The 15,606-nt window shown below is 37.0% G+C and overlaps 1 protein-coding gene across 1 annotated transcript; it reads left to right on the top strand.

The window, feature by feature from the left end:
* The first annotated feature begins 32 nt into the window (after window positions 1-32).
* matcap2 (microtubule associated tyrosine carboxypeptidase 2) lies at window positions 33-12,777 on the top strand. The gene is made up of 8 exons (XM_065293445.2): window positions 33-236; window positions 2,775-2,987; window positions 3,363-4,012; window positions 5,152-5,295; window positions 6,893-7,025; window positions 7,302-7,607; window positions 8,364-8,461; window positions 9,786-12,777. The coding sequence occupies exons 3-8, from the start codon at window positions 3,413-3,415 to the stop codon at window positions 9,942-9,944; spliced, it is 1,440 nt and encodes a 479-aa protein (XP_065149517.1). The 5' UTR covers window positions 33-236; window positions 2,775-2,987; window positions 3,363-3,412; the 3' UTR covers window positions 9,945-12,777.
* Window positions 12,778-15,606: the final 2,829 nt, after the last annotated feature.

The raw sequence follows: 15,606 nt of genomic DNA, 5'->3' as shown, positions 1-15,606 counted from the left end.
TCGATGACGTTGACAGCGCACCATGGCAACGCGCTCGCGTGAGCTCGCTATGAACTCGCAGACAGAGATTTGCAAACTGCACGTATATACTTTAACTGCATTAATAGATATTTATCCTGTCTGGTTTATTTGTGCTCTTTATCTTTAATCTTCATATTGTCATTTTTATGTAAACATAAACTTTACTGGTGAAAAGTAGCACAGCGCGAGCGATCTCGAGTCTATTCAAGTTACAGGTGAGTCTGTGTGAAGAAACTGTAGTATAATGATATCTATGTAGAGATGGGCGAACATTGTATTATACTGTAATATACACTTTTAAATGTATACTATAGTATTCTGTAAGTGTGAATTGATAAACTGTTATTTATTAACATTAATTCATGTTCAAAAATACTATAGTATCTGGTAACTAGATAGTAAAGTTTGAAGACAAACTTTATGTTGGCTTGAGAAAGCGTAGCCTGAATGTTTAAAACGGTTTGACATAAGTTTAGTTTAGTAGGCTATCTGGCTGTTAGTATGTTTAAGTATGAAGGTAGCATGATTTACCATGAAGCTAGCATGATGTTAGCATGATTAGCATGAAGCTAGCATGATGCTAGCATGATTAGCATGAAGCTAGCTTGTTGCTAGCATGATTAGCATGAAGCTAGCATGATTAGCATGAAGCTAGCATGATGCTAGCATGATTAGCATGAAGTTAGCATGATTAGCATGAAGCTAGCATGATGCTAGCATGATTAGCATGAAGCTAGCATGATGTTAGCATGAAGCTAGCATGATGCTAGCATGATTAGCATGAAGCTAGCTTGATGTTAGCATGATTAGCATGAAGCTAGCATGATTAGCATGAAGCTAGCATGATGCTAGCATGATTAGCATGAAGCTAGCATGATGCTAGCATGATTAGCATGAAGCTAGCATGATGCTAGCATGATTAACATGAAGCTAGCATGATGCTAGCATGATTAGCATGAAGCTAGCATGATGCTAGCATGATTAGCATGAAGCTAGCATGATGTTAGCATGATTAGCATGAAGCTAGCATGAAGTTAGCATGATTAGCATGAAGCTAGCATGATTAGCATGAAGCTAGCATGATGTTAGCATGATTAGCATGAAGCTAGCATGAAGCTAGCATGATTAGCAGGAAGCTAGCATGAAGCTAACATTTATTGCGTTGCTAGGGTACTAAGTTTGGTTGCTAGGGAGAAAATTGGCATCCCATAATGATCACCCTTCAAGCCACAAGTAAAACGGTCCAACCCCCGTGTCTCTACAATGTTCTGATGCGGAGATATAAGGCTTTGTTTATTCCGTTACTAGGGTACTAAGTTTGGTTGCTAGGGAGAAAATTGGCATCCCATAATGATCACACTTCAAGCCACAAGTAAAACGGTCCAACCCCCGTGTCTCTATGATGTTCTGAAGCGGAGATATAAGGCTTTGTTTATTCCGTTGCTAGGGTACTAAGTTTGGTTGCTAGGGAGAAAATTGGCATCCCATAATGATTACACTTCAAGCCACAAGTAAAACGGTCCAACCCCTGTGTCTCTACGATGTTCAGATCCAGAGATATAAGGCTTTGTTTATTATGTTGCTAGGGTCTTCATATTTTGTTGCTAGGGGCGTGGCTTAATACCTCAATAAGAATCCTAAGAGACTGATTGGATGCCTGAGTAAAATGAGCCCACCCCTATGTCTCTATGACACTCTGGTGCAAAGATATCCATCTGGGCTTTTTATAATGGTAGTCTATGGGAGATGTTGCTAGGGTACCCAAAATTGTTGCTAGGGGCGTGGCTTAATAGCTCTGGGGTGATCCTAAGAGACTGATTGGATGCTTGAGTAAAATGAGCCCACCCCCATGTCTCTAAGACACTCTAAAGTGAAGATATTCCATCTGGGACGCTTTTATTCCCTTTTATGGGCATGTTTCCTGCCCCATTATAAGTCAATGGGAAATTTTGGGGGCCTCTTACACCCCAGCAGTACAGCTTACACCCCATTGTGAGGTATGTTCTTACACAGCCTGTCAGCCTCCTTAAATGTGGTAAGCCAAAAGTTTCTACAAGTTTCTCACTCGCAGCTATGACCCGTCAAAGTTTGTCTCAATGTTAAGTCAATGGAAATTTTGGGGTGTTTCAGCACCCCGTTTAGGAATTCGGAAGGTCCCATCAGTTAGAAAAGATATAGCAACTCGAGTCAGATCAGACCGAAGGTCTGTCCAAAGTTTGATGGCTGTAGCTTGAAAGCTCTAGGACGAGTTAGAGTTAGAAATTTTAGTCTCGGAAAAAGAATAATAATAATAAGTTTAAGTGCAACAACAGTATGTTGGCTTTCTCAAGCCAACATAATTATTGTACTAAAAAAAGTATACTACATGTAGTGGGTTGCATAAAAACAATGTCATATCGTAATTTAACAATACAGTGAAAAAACATCACTTTTAATGCAAAGCACTTTTTTGTTTAGAAATTTATTTGTTTAAAATGATAAAATAGCTTGTTCAAATTGTTTTTTAATCGTTACACATTCTGGCTGTCAAACCTTGTTGGAAATGCCCATAGTTAATGTGATTAATGTGATGATTTGTTTGCAGATGTCAATTATTTTTAGTTGTGCTATTGTATATAATGCATTTACATTAAAGACTAGTTCTCCTTGTGAATGTTATAAGAGATGCTATAGTTACAACATCAGCTAATGCAACCCTATAGATGTAAACATGCACAGACAGTTTTACTGTAGGCTATGTTCTTCTACTTCAGTGCATCTGTCAGATCTGTTGTTTCTTTTGAGGCGTGGGATTGTAAAGAGGAACGTGGACTGGTGCTGTGTTGCAGAACAATAGAGAGAAGCACGACATAACACATCCTTAGAAACTCATCCTGAAATGATGCAGTAATAAAAAGATACTGGATGTGATTATAATATCCTGTATTTGACTCTAGTACTAAAAGTTTGAACTCTTATACCGACTGGTAAGTAGTTTTGTTTTTCTTTCAAACATGATTAATGCACTTTGTGAAATCCACACACCAGTACTTAAAACAAGCCTCATTTCACTGTGTTGTTCGGATCTATTTCTTGTCTTTTGTGGGTTAAGGAGATTTTATTTCCTGAGGAATGAGCACTGCAATGACAATAGCAGTCCTAGGTCTCAGGTTTAAGTCAAGCTGTATTTCCTTGCCTTGTAATTTCATCCGGTTCCCGCAGCAATCCCATTTTAGATACATTTACACAGAGCGGAAATATATTTTGGATTGTAATTTGAAAGCTTTTGGAAGTACTTGATGATTGTTCAGTCTCGGTATCAGCATATCTATAGTATACTTTCTTATTCCATTTCTTTTCAGAACAGCTCTCTTGGCCATAACTTGAAACATCTAGGTGCACCCAAGGCCCCATGGAGAAACCTGTGAGCCCCAGTCAGGTGCGTCTGGATCGTGTATCCTCTAATGTTTTAAAGGACTTGTTTAACACCAGTAGCCACAGCACGCTGCTTCAGAAAGAGACCGATAGGGAAGAGAGGCGTCCCAAAAGAGCGCAAAGAGTCTCCACAGCAACACACAAGGGTGGACACCGGCCAACCCTTGAACCACTCGTGACAAGTGGCCTGGGCATTGGTTGCAGAGATGCAAGGCACACTCAGTCAGTTTTTTCCTGTTTCTCTACCAGCAGTACCAGACAATTGAACAATATTGCTGTGCAGGGCAGCATCATCCACCTGTCCCCTTGCCCCAAGCCCAAGAACAGTTGCCCGGCCACTTTCCGTGGTACAAAACTGCCCCAGCTGTACAGAGGATGCCCTGCTGGTCGTGATGGGGAGAACTCAGTCAAGAAGTTGTGCATACTTACTGCTATAAAGCCATCTAATGTGGAGAAAGAGCGGGCCAGGTTTTTTAAATCAGACTTTAACTACAATCCTCAGTTTGAGTACAGCAACCCCGTCTCAGCACAAGTTCTGGCAAGGCATAGCAACACTTCAGACCGCTTCATCCCACAGGTAAGGGCTATGCTTGAAGCGCTATGCATGGCTAATAAAGCATTTTGCGCTGTGGCAAACAATGGATCATTGGTCTAAATGTCACAGTTGTTGCTCTTAGATAGTTAAGCTTAATAGTTTTTTATGCATCTGTGAGCTCTAAGGCAGAGCCAAACCAACACTGGTAATGACATCAGAGTTTATTACACTGATCATCTCAGAGTGCTGACCACACTGTGGATTTTCCCTCAGGCTTATCCTGATAGACCACAAATCACGACTCATAAATCAAAACACACCAAACCCAGTTGAAGTTATGCATTCATGACATCATACAGTGAGCTGACTTTTATTACGTTTTGTGGACTTCTTGACTTATTTAACACATACAGCAAATGTGTGAAACTATTAACCTTTCTTCTGAATCATGTTTGGTGAATCGTATGTCAACCTTGTCAAAATACTAAAAACTCATCTCTTAAAATGTTTCTGATTAGCACATCGTCATGATCTTAATTGCATGGGATGGTATTAGGGGGAGTAAATTATGATAGAATTTTCAGTTTTGGATTAACTTTTCCTTTAAAGGACAATGTTGCTGTAAACATTCATATTGGTTCATCTTTTCCAACAGCAGTTATACCCCAGAAACTACATGCATGTTTTATTATTATTAATATTATTTCATTAGTTCGCCTGCGCATTCAGATCTTAAGGATTGATAATGGTAAACGAACTTGGCTTGCTGTCCTCGAAGGGAGCTCTTAACCTTCAGAGAGAGCTAACCTGAGGCCGGGGCTCGAGCCCCAAGTTCAACCCCCCGCAACAGAACTGCAAAGAGGAAGAAAGAGAGCAGTTAAGGAGAAGAAGGGGAGGAGGAGGGATGCCAGAAAAATTGCAGCTGGACGCTGAGGCTGCCTTATATACGCCCATAATGATGATTGACAGGCCTGAATGTTTCGGCTCCTCTCAAACCTACATTTAGAACTGCTTATATTTGTGCTATATAACCTTTAAGATCATGTTAGAAAATGACTTAACAATGACATTAGCAAATAAAAAGTATATTACTAAAATGATTCATTATATAACATTTAAACATTGATCTGTGTCGATGATCTATATGCAGCGGATGAGGTCTGTTTGTCTGCTGTTCTCAGGCTGTGCGGATCATGGAGTCGGCTTTGCTGAAATACGGATCATATGAGAAGTTTGAGCAAGCTACAGGAGGAAACCTCCTCACCAAGAGCCGCATCTGGTACCATGTCAAAAAGTACATGGAAAAGGAAGGATGTATGGGAGAGGTGAGAGTGAGAGATACAGACTGGATAAAGAAACAATTAAAACCACATTCAACATATGGACCATCACCACGATAACAGTAGTTCAAACTCAACCTAAAAAACATAACTGGAAAGGTACCATACAGTTTTAAAATCTTTTAATCTTTATTTTAAAGAGAGCACAACCACAGGAGTGATGATATTACTGGGGTCGAAGTGCTGCAAACTAAGTGCTCTTCCACCATACAATATAGTTCTCATTTTTTATCCGCTTAAAAAAATCACCACATTTTATTTTGTGCCACCATATTTAAAGGATTAGTCCATTTTCTAAAAAAAACAAATAATTTACTCACCACAATGTCATCCAAAATGTTGATGTCTTTCTTTGTTCAGTTGAGAAGAAATAATTTTTTGAGGAAAACATTCCAGGATTTTTCTCATTTTAATGGACTTTAATGGACCCCAACACGTAACAGATTTAATGCAGTTTAAAATTGCATTTTTAACAGAGTTTCAAAGGACTCTAAACGATCTCAAATGAGGCATTAGGGTCTTATCTAGCGAAACGATTGTCATTATTGACATGACAAATAAAAAATATGCACTTTTAAACCATAAACTTCTCGTCTATCTCCGGTCCTGACGTGCCAGAGCGACCTCACGTAATTGCGTAATTGTGTGACATATATGAAACGCACATTTTCGGACCATTTTAAACAATAAACTGACACAAAGACATTAATTAGTATCATTCGACATACAACAATGTCGGAACGGTCCTCTTTTCCATACTTGTAAAAACTGGGGATAGTTTCGCATTCGTCATCTGTGACCTCTTGACGTGATGCCGTATTGCATGAAGTTGCGCTGGCGTGTCACAGGAACGGAGATAGACGAGAAGTTGTGGTTTAAAAGTGCATATTTTTTTATTTTCCTTGTCAAAAATAACAATCGGTTCGCTAGATAAGACCCTTATGCCTCGTTTGAGATCATTTAGAGTTCTTGGAAACTGCATTAAAACTATTACGTGTTGGGGTCCATTAAAGTCCATTAAAATGAGAAAAATCCTGGAATGTTTTCTTCAAAAAACATCATTTCTTCTCGACTGAACAAAGAAAGACATCATCATTTTGGATGACATGGAGTTGAGTAAATTATCTGGATCTAAAAAAAAATGGACTAATCCTTTAACTTGTGTAACTACTCATGTAACAGTCTTTAAGTGGCTTCTAAATTCATCCCTGTTTGGATCCTAAGGAATGAATGGGGCTAGGCTAAATGCTAACACATTCACGACATGCTGTACAAAGATTAAGTGCACACATTGAAAAAAGATAAGTATGTATTAATTTGTCCAAGTTAAAGGAGTAGTCCACTTAAAAGATGGGGTCCATTGACTTTTTATAGTAGGAAAAAAAATACTATGGTAAGTCAATGGGCCCCATCTATAAAGTGGACTACTCCTTTAAGGTACATAGTAAAATATTGAAAAACGTAGGCGTTTTCCCTTAATTCCTGAATTTAGGTATCACATTATTTAAAATTTGATGGTGACATCATTAAAACCTACTCACAAAAATAAAATGAGTGACATGATTTCATTTATTCTCCGCAGATTGTGGTTAATCTTACCGATGATCTGCTGTCCAGAGCATCAATGACTGTGGTGAATGGCAGGCCTACCCTTACCATAAACATCTGTGCTGCCAGAGAGCAGTGGCTAGAAGGAATGCTGAGACATGAGATCGGTATGATTGCTTATCAGTGCCTTGCATAAATGATGCCTGTGTTGACTTAAACATTCACTAACGTTTATGCATTTGCCAGACTCGTTATATTATTATCATTATATTAATGCAATACTGTTAAAAACACATTTTCAAAAGCATGGCACAAACAACGACATTTAGGCAATGTAATACTTTAAGTCATTGAAGAAATAAATTGTGCTGTACTATGACATTAATGCGTATGATCCTTACATTATTATGATTTGATGCATGGACTCAACTGCGTCCAATCAGGTACACACTACTTCAGAGGCATCAACAACAGTCACCAGCCGTGGAGCAGCAGCGTGGGCAGAAAAAAACACAACCTACGACCCATCAACCCCACTGAAGAGGGGCTGGCCAGCATTCACAGCGTGCTCTTCCGCAAGGACCCAGTCCTATGGCGGGCCGCATTATTGTACTACACCGTACACAAAGCCAGCCATATGTCCTTCTCACAGCTGTTTCACGACCTGGGCCGATTTGTCCATGACCCAAACACGAGGTGGGACTACTGTGTCAGAGCCAAACGCGGACAGACAGACACAGCACAGCCAGGTGATCACTTTGATTTGTGGTGCTGCTTACCCAAATTTCGCACTTGTTTGCATTTGACTCTTTAAAGGGATAGTTCACCCAAAAATGAAAATTCTGTCATCATTTACTCACTCTCAGGTTGTTACAAATCCGCATAAATTTCGTTGTTCTGATGAACACAAAGAAAATATTTTGAGAAAGGTTTGTAACCAAACCATTCGTGGACCCCATTCACTTCCACAGTAGGAAGAAAGAATACTATGGAAGTAAATGGGGCCACGAATGGTTTAGTTACTAACATTTCTCAACATATCTTCCTTTCTGTTCATCAGAAAAAAGAAATGTATATAGGTTTGTAACAACATGAGGGTGAGTAAATTATGACAGAATTTTCATTTTTGGGTGAACTATTCCTTTAAAAACATGGCTTTTACACAGTCAAACTCTCCAATAGTTGTGTTCATATTGCAAAATAGCATGAAAGCAGGACTCTTTGTAGAAGCTTGTTTATTTTTTGATAGCTGTCAATCATTGCAATAACAATTGTAAAAGTGACTAAAGTAAATACCAAAGATGGTGATGCGTATATTACACGTGAAAGTTTTATTACTACTACGGAGCCATGCAGTAACAGTCTGGATATGCTTGGCCTTATCTAACTGTCCATCCAGTATGACAATACGGTTCATATGTACAGCTGAGCCAAACAAAAATGACTGAAACTTATTTAAGCATTGTATTGATATGTGTAAATCATGTATGATGTTTGTTGTTCAGGTTGTTTCAGTAAGGACCAGGTTTATCTAGATGGTATTCTGAAGATCCTCAGATACAGAGACAAGATTGACTTTCATCGTCTTATGGCCCTAGGAAAGGTTTGTTCAAAGTTTTTCATGCATTGGTTGCTGACATTTTTTATAGTTATCACTGATGCATCGTTCACGACTCATTCAGCCTCCATAACCACAGTTTTCTGAACAGTGGCTTTACTTGTACTAACTATGTTGTTTTAAAGGTGCAGTGTGTAATTATTAGTAGGATCTCTTGACAGAAATGCAAAAAAATATACAAAACTATATTATCAGGGGTGTATAAAGACCTTTCATAATGAACTGTTATGTTTTTATTACCTGAGAAAGAGACATTTTTATCTACATACCAAGGGTCCCCTTACATGGAAGACCTCACCATGTTTCTACAGAAGCCCTTAATGGAGAAACTTTTTTACTAAGTTGTCTCCGAAGATTATATGTTTGTCCGGTGGTGGCTACCGTAGCTTCTCTATGCATTTCAAAAGCGAGGGGTGAGCAGTGAACGGAGCCATTGGTTGCAGTTCGCAACCTCACCACTAGATACCGCTAAAATTTACACACTGCACCTTTAAAGGTACAATAGTTTTTAGTGGCATCTAGTGGTGAGATTGCAAATTGCAATCAACCTCAATTTCAAAACGCATAGAGAAGCTATGGTAGCGCCACAGGACAAACATGTCGTCGTCTGAACCAACATATTGACTAAACGCGTTCTGTAAAACAGTTTGTCTGTTTAGGGCTACTGTAGAAACATGATGGCGACTTTCATGTAAGAAGACCCACGGTTTGAAAATTAAGAGAGATGACAGCTTTCCCATGAGTGGGTGTGGTTTTAGCGCAGACAATAGACACACCCCCAGCATTTGAGAGCAGAGAATCCTGCCTGTTTTCCCAAGATTTTGATAACTCGATTTATTTACTTGTCTTTTTTTACCATTCAAATTTGGCTGGGTGGTTAATAACGCATATTTTTGTGATGTGACAAACTCAGAACACATATTTGATATTGCTTTGTGCTGACTTTAACATAAAATTTTGGATTTTTTTGCGGGGGGTTACTTTATACGGACAAAACATAGGTTTTTTTCACGATTCACACAACATTTTCAAACAGATTGTCTTAAAGGCGGGGTTCATGATCTCTGAAAGCCAATGTTGCTATTTGAAATCACCTAAACAAACACGCCCCTACCCCAATAGAATCTGGACCTTCTTTTGATAGACCCGCCTCACATATACGCAACCCAGGCAACGATGTCATTTAGTAGACACGCCCCTTACTGCTGATTGTCTACAAGTGTGTTTTGGTACTCGTCTCTACTCCCTTTTCCCAAGTGTTTTTCAAAAAATCATGCACCCCGCCTTTAACTGTGTGTGAATTGTGCAGGTATCTTATGAGGATGTGGATCGTCTGAAGGGTCTGGCTCTGATGGAGCGTGTACGCATTCCTCACTTCCTTCAGGACAGAGCACGCTACACAGAACAGCTCCACAAAATCATGAAGGTCAACCAGATAACCGACGAAGAGCTATGCACACTTATCTGAGCATGTGACCTTTGACCTAAGTGAGGTCAGTGATGGGTTTGGGACAAATATCAATATATATTTTTTTTTTAATAAAGTGCTCTGAATAAATATCCCTGCTCCCAGCGCTGCTACTTTATGTCTCCTTGAGGTGGCGCTCAACACATAAATGAGGTAAACATGAACATTAGTTAGCTACTATTAGAGGTTAGGATGCGATTAAAATAATAAATGCCCCAGCCACAATAAAGTCCAATGTCTGGATCCACTTTTAATTTTATACCATTGATGGGACAAACAGTATTGCAAGAACTGCCTGGGTAAAGTACAGGGCCAATACCACGAACATACAATGCCTATTCACCCTGATCTTATTGAGAAAATGGAGGATGCTTATGTTACAAGTCAACGAGCAGCCGTGAATGCAATGTTTAAAGTGAAACTTTATTTCTTATTCCCAAGAAGAGATGCCAGTATTGTGAAGTCAATGGTTGTATGTATTTGCAAGGACCTTCGCCCATAATGCATGGTCGAAAATGGTTTTTGCCAAGTCCTGAAAACACTGGAACCAAGGTATGAAATACACAGAGTGCACAGATGGTTGCACAAACGTGTGATGGTTGGACTTCATGGGCCACAGAGTCCTACATGACAATCACTGCCCATTTGATTGATAGCCCATTTGATTGATAATGAGTGAGAAATGCGAGAAGAGATAAGAGAAAACCTGCACTTAAAGGGATAGTTCACCCAAAAATAAAAATGATTGAAGTAAATAGTGCTCATAAACGGTTAGGTTACAAACATTCCATTAAAATATCTTCGTGTTTATCAGAAAAAATATATTTATACAGGTTTGTAACAACATGATTAGGGCCCTATAATTTCCGCGATCACGGAATCGCGGACGGAATCGCGGAATTGGCCAAATAACACGGACTCTAGTATTAACGCGGAATTTTGCGGAATTTTACATATTTTGAATAAAATTTTGTTTTTGTGTGGGAGACGAACGTATGTCTGGGGGAAATGCAGACCGGGGGAAGTAAATCTGGGCGACACGCCCCTCCCGTCGTTTCATTTACATTTTAATCATTAACATTAAAGGCACACTTTTTTATGACTAAAATAACAGTAAAGGGTAAAAAATATATTTGCCAAAAATTAAAACGGATAAAACGGAATTTGCAAAAATTAAAACGGAGAAAACGGAATTTGGGAAAAAATAAAACGGAATTTGGGAAAAAATAAAACGGATTTTATAGGGCCCTACATGATGGTGGGTAAATGATTACAGAATTTTTATTTTTGGGTGAACTATCCCTTTAACATTTTCACGGCCATTTTGTTTTCATAGTTAGACAGATATTATGATGTATCATTATATGATTGCTAGCAATATACAGCTATAATATGTATTGCGAGCAGTGTTGGGGAAAGTTACTTTAAAAAGTTATGCATAACAATATTAAGTTACTCCCCCAAAAAAGTAACTAATTGTGTCACCTTAGTTACTTTTCATGGAAAGTAATACTTTTAAGTTACTTTTGCGTTACTTTTTCTTACTTGGCTAAGACTTGATCTCTTTCATTTGCATATTTCCATCTCAAAAATATCAAGTTCTAGCGTGCCATATCCATTTCTGACTCAAACTGTTCTCGCTCAGGCGCACACGCATAGATTGCGTAATTCTACGTGACTCATTCAGTTTAATTCAATACATTTTTTTATCAAACAAATTAATTAAACTGAGAAGTAACTTGTATTACTTTTTTAAAAAAGTAACTCACATAATAATGTGTACATTTATAAAGTAATGCGTTACTTTATGCGTTACTTCAGAAAAGTAATATTATTACATTATGCACGTGACTTGTAATACGTTACCCCCAACACTGATTGCAAGTACCATACTGTATCGTGATGTCGTGATTCCCACCCCTAGTCAGTGACCTCACCAACATGCTGTGATCAAACACCCATAACTGAACAAGCATCTCTTTTTTTGTAATTTTCTTTGTAACTTTTCTATCAATTTTTTGTCTTTGTGCCTGTCTACATTCAATATTTGTGCACTTTAATTTTCACAACCCAGTTGCACCTAAATCTACTTGTAATTTTAGCACTCGTTGACAGTTTCGAACAGAAAAGAAATCAGTATAGTTATTCAGGAGTCATTTATGGTGTTCTTTAATATCAACTTTGGGAACAGATAATTCAGCCGATACAAAGCACAAAGTCCATTAAACAGAAGATAAACTATACTGTCATCAAATCAGGTCTACAAACATTTCTGTTTGATTTTCAGGATGTTTTTGTGTATTTGTGACATTTAAATTTTTCTTAGTTCAGGGTGATTAAATGTTGAAATCTGGTTTAATCTTCTGGGTGCCAAGATGCAGGCATTTATTTTCAGATGAAGTGTCCTTTATGAAAACAGACAATTGAGTGAGTCAATGTCAAAATTTCCCAAATAACTTCTCACGCCCATTGACACAACATGCTGTGATTGTATTTTATGAGCAATTTGAGCTGCTCTGTTCCTGTTTTTTCCATCCTTTAATTGTCATTTTGAAAATGAAATATTTTCAATCAGATAAGGTGTATTCAGTGGTCTATAGGAAAGTATGTTAAATTCCAATGAAATAAAACATTGATTCCATTTTTTGTCCTTTTTTTCTGCCATACAAGTATCACTCAAAGTTTGTTGACTTTGTTTTTATAAATTGGCTTCATGTCAGATATAAAGCAGTGATAAAAAAATTGAATCTAATGCCACAATAAGTACATGTATCCACAGGACACTAGACATCTGGCCTTCAAACAATTCATGTCAGCAGTTTACAAGTGAGCAATGATAGTGTCACAACCCACTCAATTGTTTATTGTAATTTATGTCTGTAGCAATAAAAATGTGAATAAATCTGATAATTATTAATTATTTATTTTTAACATTATTGCATTTACAAAACTGTATTAAGTCATTACTTTTTAATTATTTTAATTCATTTGACATTTTGCCAATAACCGTCTATAAATCTGGTTCTGTGTCCACTAGAGGTCACACACGAGACAGACCAAACTTTAGACAAGGCTCTTGTTACTTATTTGTATAGGAAAGATGGCATTATTATGGCAAATCATACATATCACCCGGTAAAATATTTTGCTGTTTATTCTGTGTTAAATACGTGACATTCTGGGTTGATGTTTTAAGTTTTGTGCTCATTTTTTCACTCATTCAAGTCGATAAATAAGCAGTAATGCGCTCTTTGGCGCCCCCTGCAGCTGGCGACCGGCTGGTTCACCTGTACGTAAAAATGATTAAACCGATTCATCATCACAAAGAATGTTGTGATTTGTCATAAAATGCTATTAACATTTTGTAACGTAGTTTTTAAAGTACAGTACAGACCAAAGAAGCTTTTTCAGATGCAAAACAGCAGCAATGTTACATTTACTTGTTAGCATTACAATACATTTATTTAAAATATGACAATGGTTTAACAAGCTGACAGAGCATGACAAAAGTTCGGTCCACACTTTTATTTAAATAAGATGATGAAGTGTTTAAATCATACAGCACCTGGGACACACAGACCTCGACACAGACCCAGTGAGAGATGAAAGCCCTTCGTTAAACCGAAGGCTGCAGCCTGCGGAGGTCTCATATGCAGGCTCTATACGTCATCAGACCTGTTTCATTTAAGTTAACTGAGCATAACATTCGCAAGTCATATGAATAATACAACAATTTACGATTAATATAAAAAATAGTCAACTTTACAATAGTTAATATTATAAAATAAGACAGTCTTGATGACGTATGTAGCCTATAAAACACAACCAACGGAGGCTGCAGCCTTCGGATTGAGAAACGGCCGAAGAACGGTTTACACAGCTGCCTAAACAAGAGTCTCTTGATTTATTTAATTTTTACCTTAAAAAGTTTTTCTAAATTGAGTAGGGATGTGACTCAAACATAAAAAAATTATTTAAAAAAAATCATGATGCGGTAGTAGCCTACCTCTGTGTGGTGGTCACAGTACGGTATTTATTGGGCCATTTACAGGAAAAAACTAAAACTTGAAAAAAGTGCCATAATTGTTTATTAAACAATGACAGAACATTACAATGACTTACAAAATAACCATGCCATATCCTGTCCTTTTTCTTGATCCTTTAACTCATTCCCCACCAGACATTTTTTGAAAAGTTGCCCGCTGGCATTTTTTTGTGATTTTCACAAAAATTTCACAAAATGCCTACCAGGAAAATTTTATTTTAAAAATGTAGAAAAATACAAATATTTTAAATGATAGAACAGACCGTCTGCTTTCAAACAAACAATAAACAAACAAATGCGGAAACACTTATATTTTTTCTCTGCTTATAAATTCTTAAAAAGGGTATTTTTCTTTAAAAAAAATTTTTTAACAAAAAGCGAAAATAATAGTTTTTTTTGTCAATTAATTTAGTTAAGAGATCAGAATCAGAACGATTTTCAAATCATACACAGAGTTTAAAATGAGTAAATAACGTTTTGGCTTCAGTCGTTTCATAAATTGGGTAAGTGAATAATCGAGGTATTGAGGACGAACATAAAAATGTATCAGGAACACGTTTTTTATGCAAATGTTTTCTCTTAAGTAACGAGATAGCTCGTCAATGGCAGGGAAAGAGTTCATCATAATGTATAGGGTGCACATAACTTTTTTTGTCCTGGTTCTTAAAGAAGCACCTGGAGATGCTTGGTACTGACATTAAAACCACAGAGCATTTGTTTTTTCACTGCATGTATGTGGAGGCCTTATGGACTGATATTTATGACTGGCTTTACCCAAAAATATTTCTCCTCGAAAACTTCACTGCAAAGGACATTACATATGGACTTTTACTGGAAAATAACAGAGACAATTTCTTGGTTAATAATATCCTCATGCTTGGGAAATTTTTTGTACATAAATCAAAATACCAAAAGGTGATACCGAGGTTTTTTGCATTTCATGCTGAATTTGTTTCATTTATAAAAGCCCTTAAAGTGATTAGGAAAAAAATGCAACTAGTCTTTTGTCCATCATTTGTGAATATGATTTAAATGAAAAACCCTAGCCCCTTATTATTATTTTTATTATTATAAAAAATTTTTTATTATTATTTTGCATTTAATTATTATTAAAATTTTTTATGTATGTGTATTGTTGTTTTATACATCTGCACCTGATTTGTACGTTTGATGTTTACAACTATTATTATTGCCTTATTGTTTGTACATGAATATTGTTTAATAAAAAAAAAAAAAAATAAAGATGCTTGGTACTCACACTATTCATGGCACAGACATCCTACACGCTGTCATCAATACTTATCTCTCTTCACCATATCTCTTGTGATGACAATGATATACATAAACTATGCCTGCTTATTTATTTTTTTACCCATGTAACGTTTATAAATCACTACTAGCCTAACTCATATAAAATGTAAATTATTGTTAAAGACAAGTTAATGGTCAGTAATAATAAATTGAGCAATGGCAAATAAAGTACAATAGAACAGCCATGCAAATTAAATAAACAGTGCTGTTCATTTTTTAGGTTAATTTTAATGTATAGAACAGAAACTGAATAAAGTAATCTACTGGGTAGTCTTTACTGTGTAAATCAGATTAATCCTTATTAAG

This window comes from Paramisgurnus dabryanus, chromosome 19 (assembly GCF_030506205.2).
Source record: "Paramisgurnus dabryanus chromosome 19, PD_genome_1.1, whole genome shotgun sequence".
Lineage (NCBI taxonomy): Eukaryota > Metazoa > Chordata > Actinopteri > Cypriniformes > Cobitidae > Paramisgurnus > Paramisgurnus dabryanus.
Note: the sequence above shows the minus strand (reverse complement) of the source record. Positions and strands in the feature narration are given on the sequence as shown.

Excerpts from the sequence above, each read along its gene's own strand:
- matcap2 (XM_065293445.2), top strand. The coding sequence starts at position 3,413 with ATGGAGAAACCTGTGAGCCCCAGTCAGGTGCGTCTGGATCGTGTATCC. Across the intron at positions 5,296-6,892 it reads AGGAAGGATGTATGGGAGAG|ATTGTGGTTAATCTTACCGA; the intron begins GTGAGAGTGAGA and ends TATTCTCCGCAG. Across the intron at positions 7,608-8,363 it reads GACAGACACAGCACAGCCAG|GTTGTTTCAGTAAGGACCAG; the intron begins GTGATCACTTTG and ends TTTGTTGTTCAG.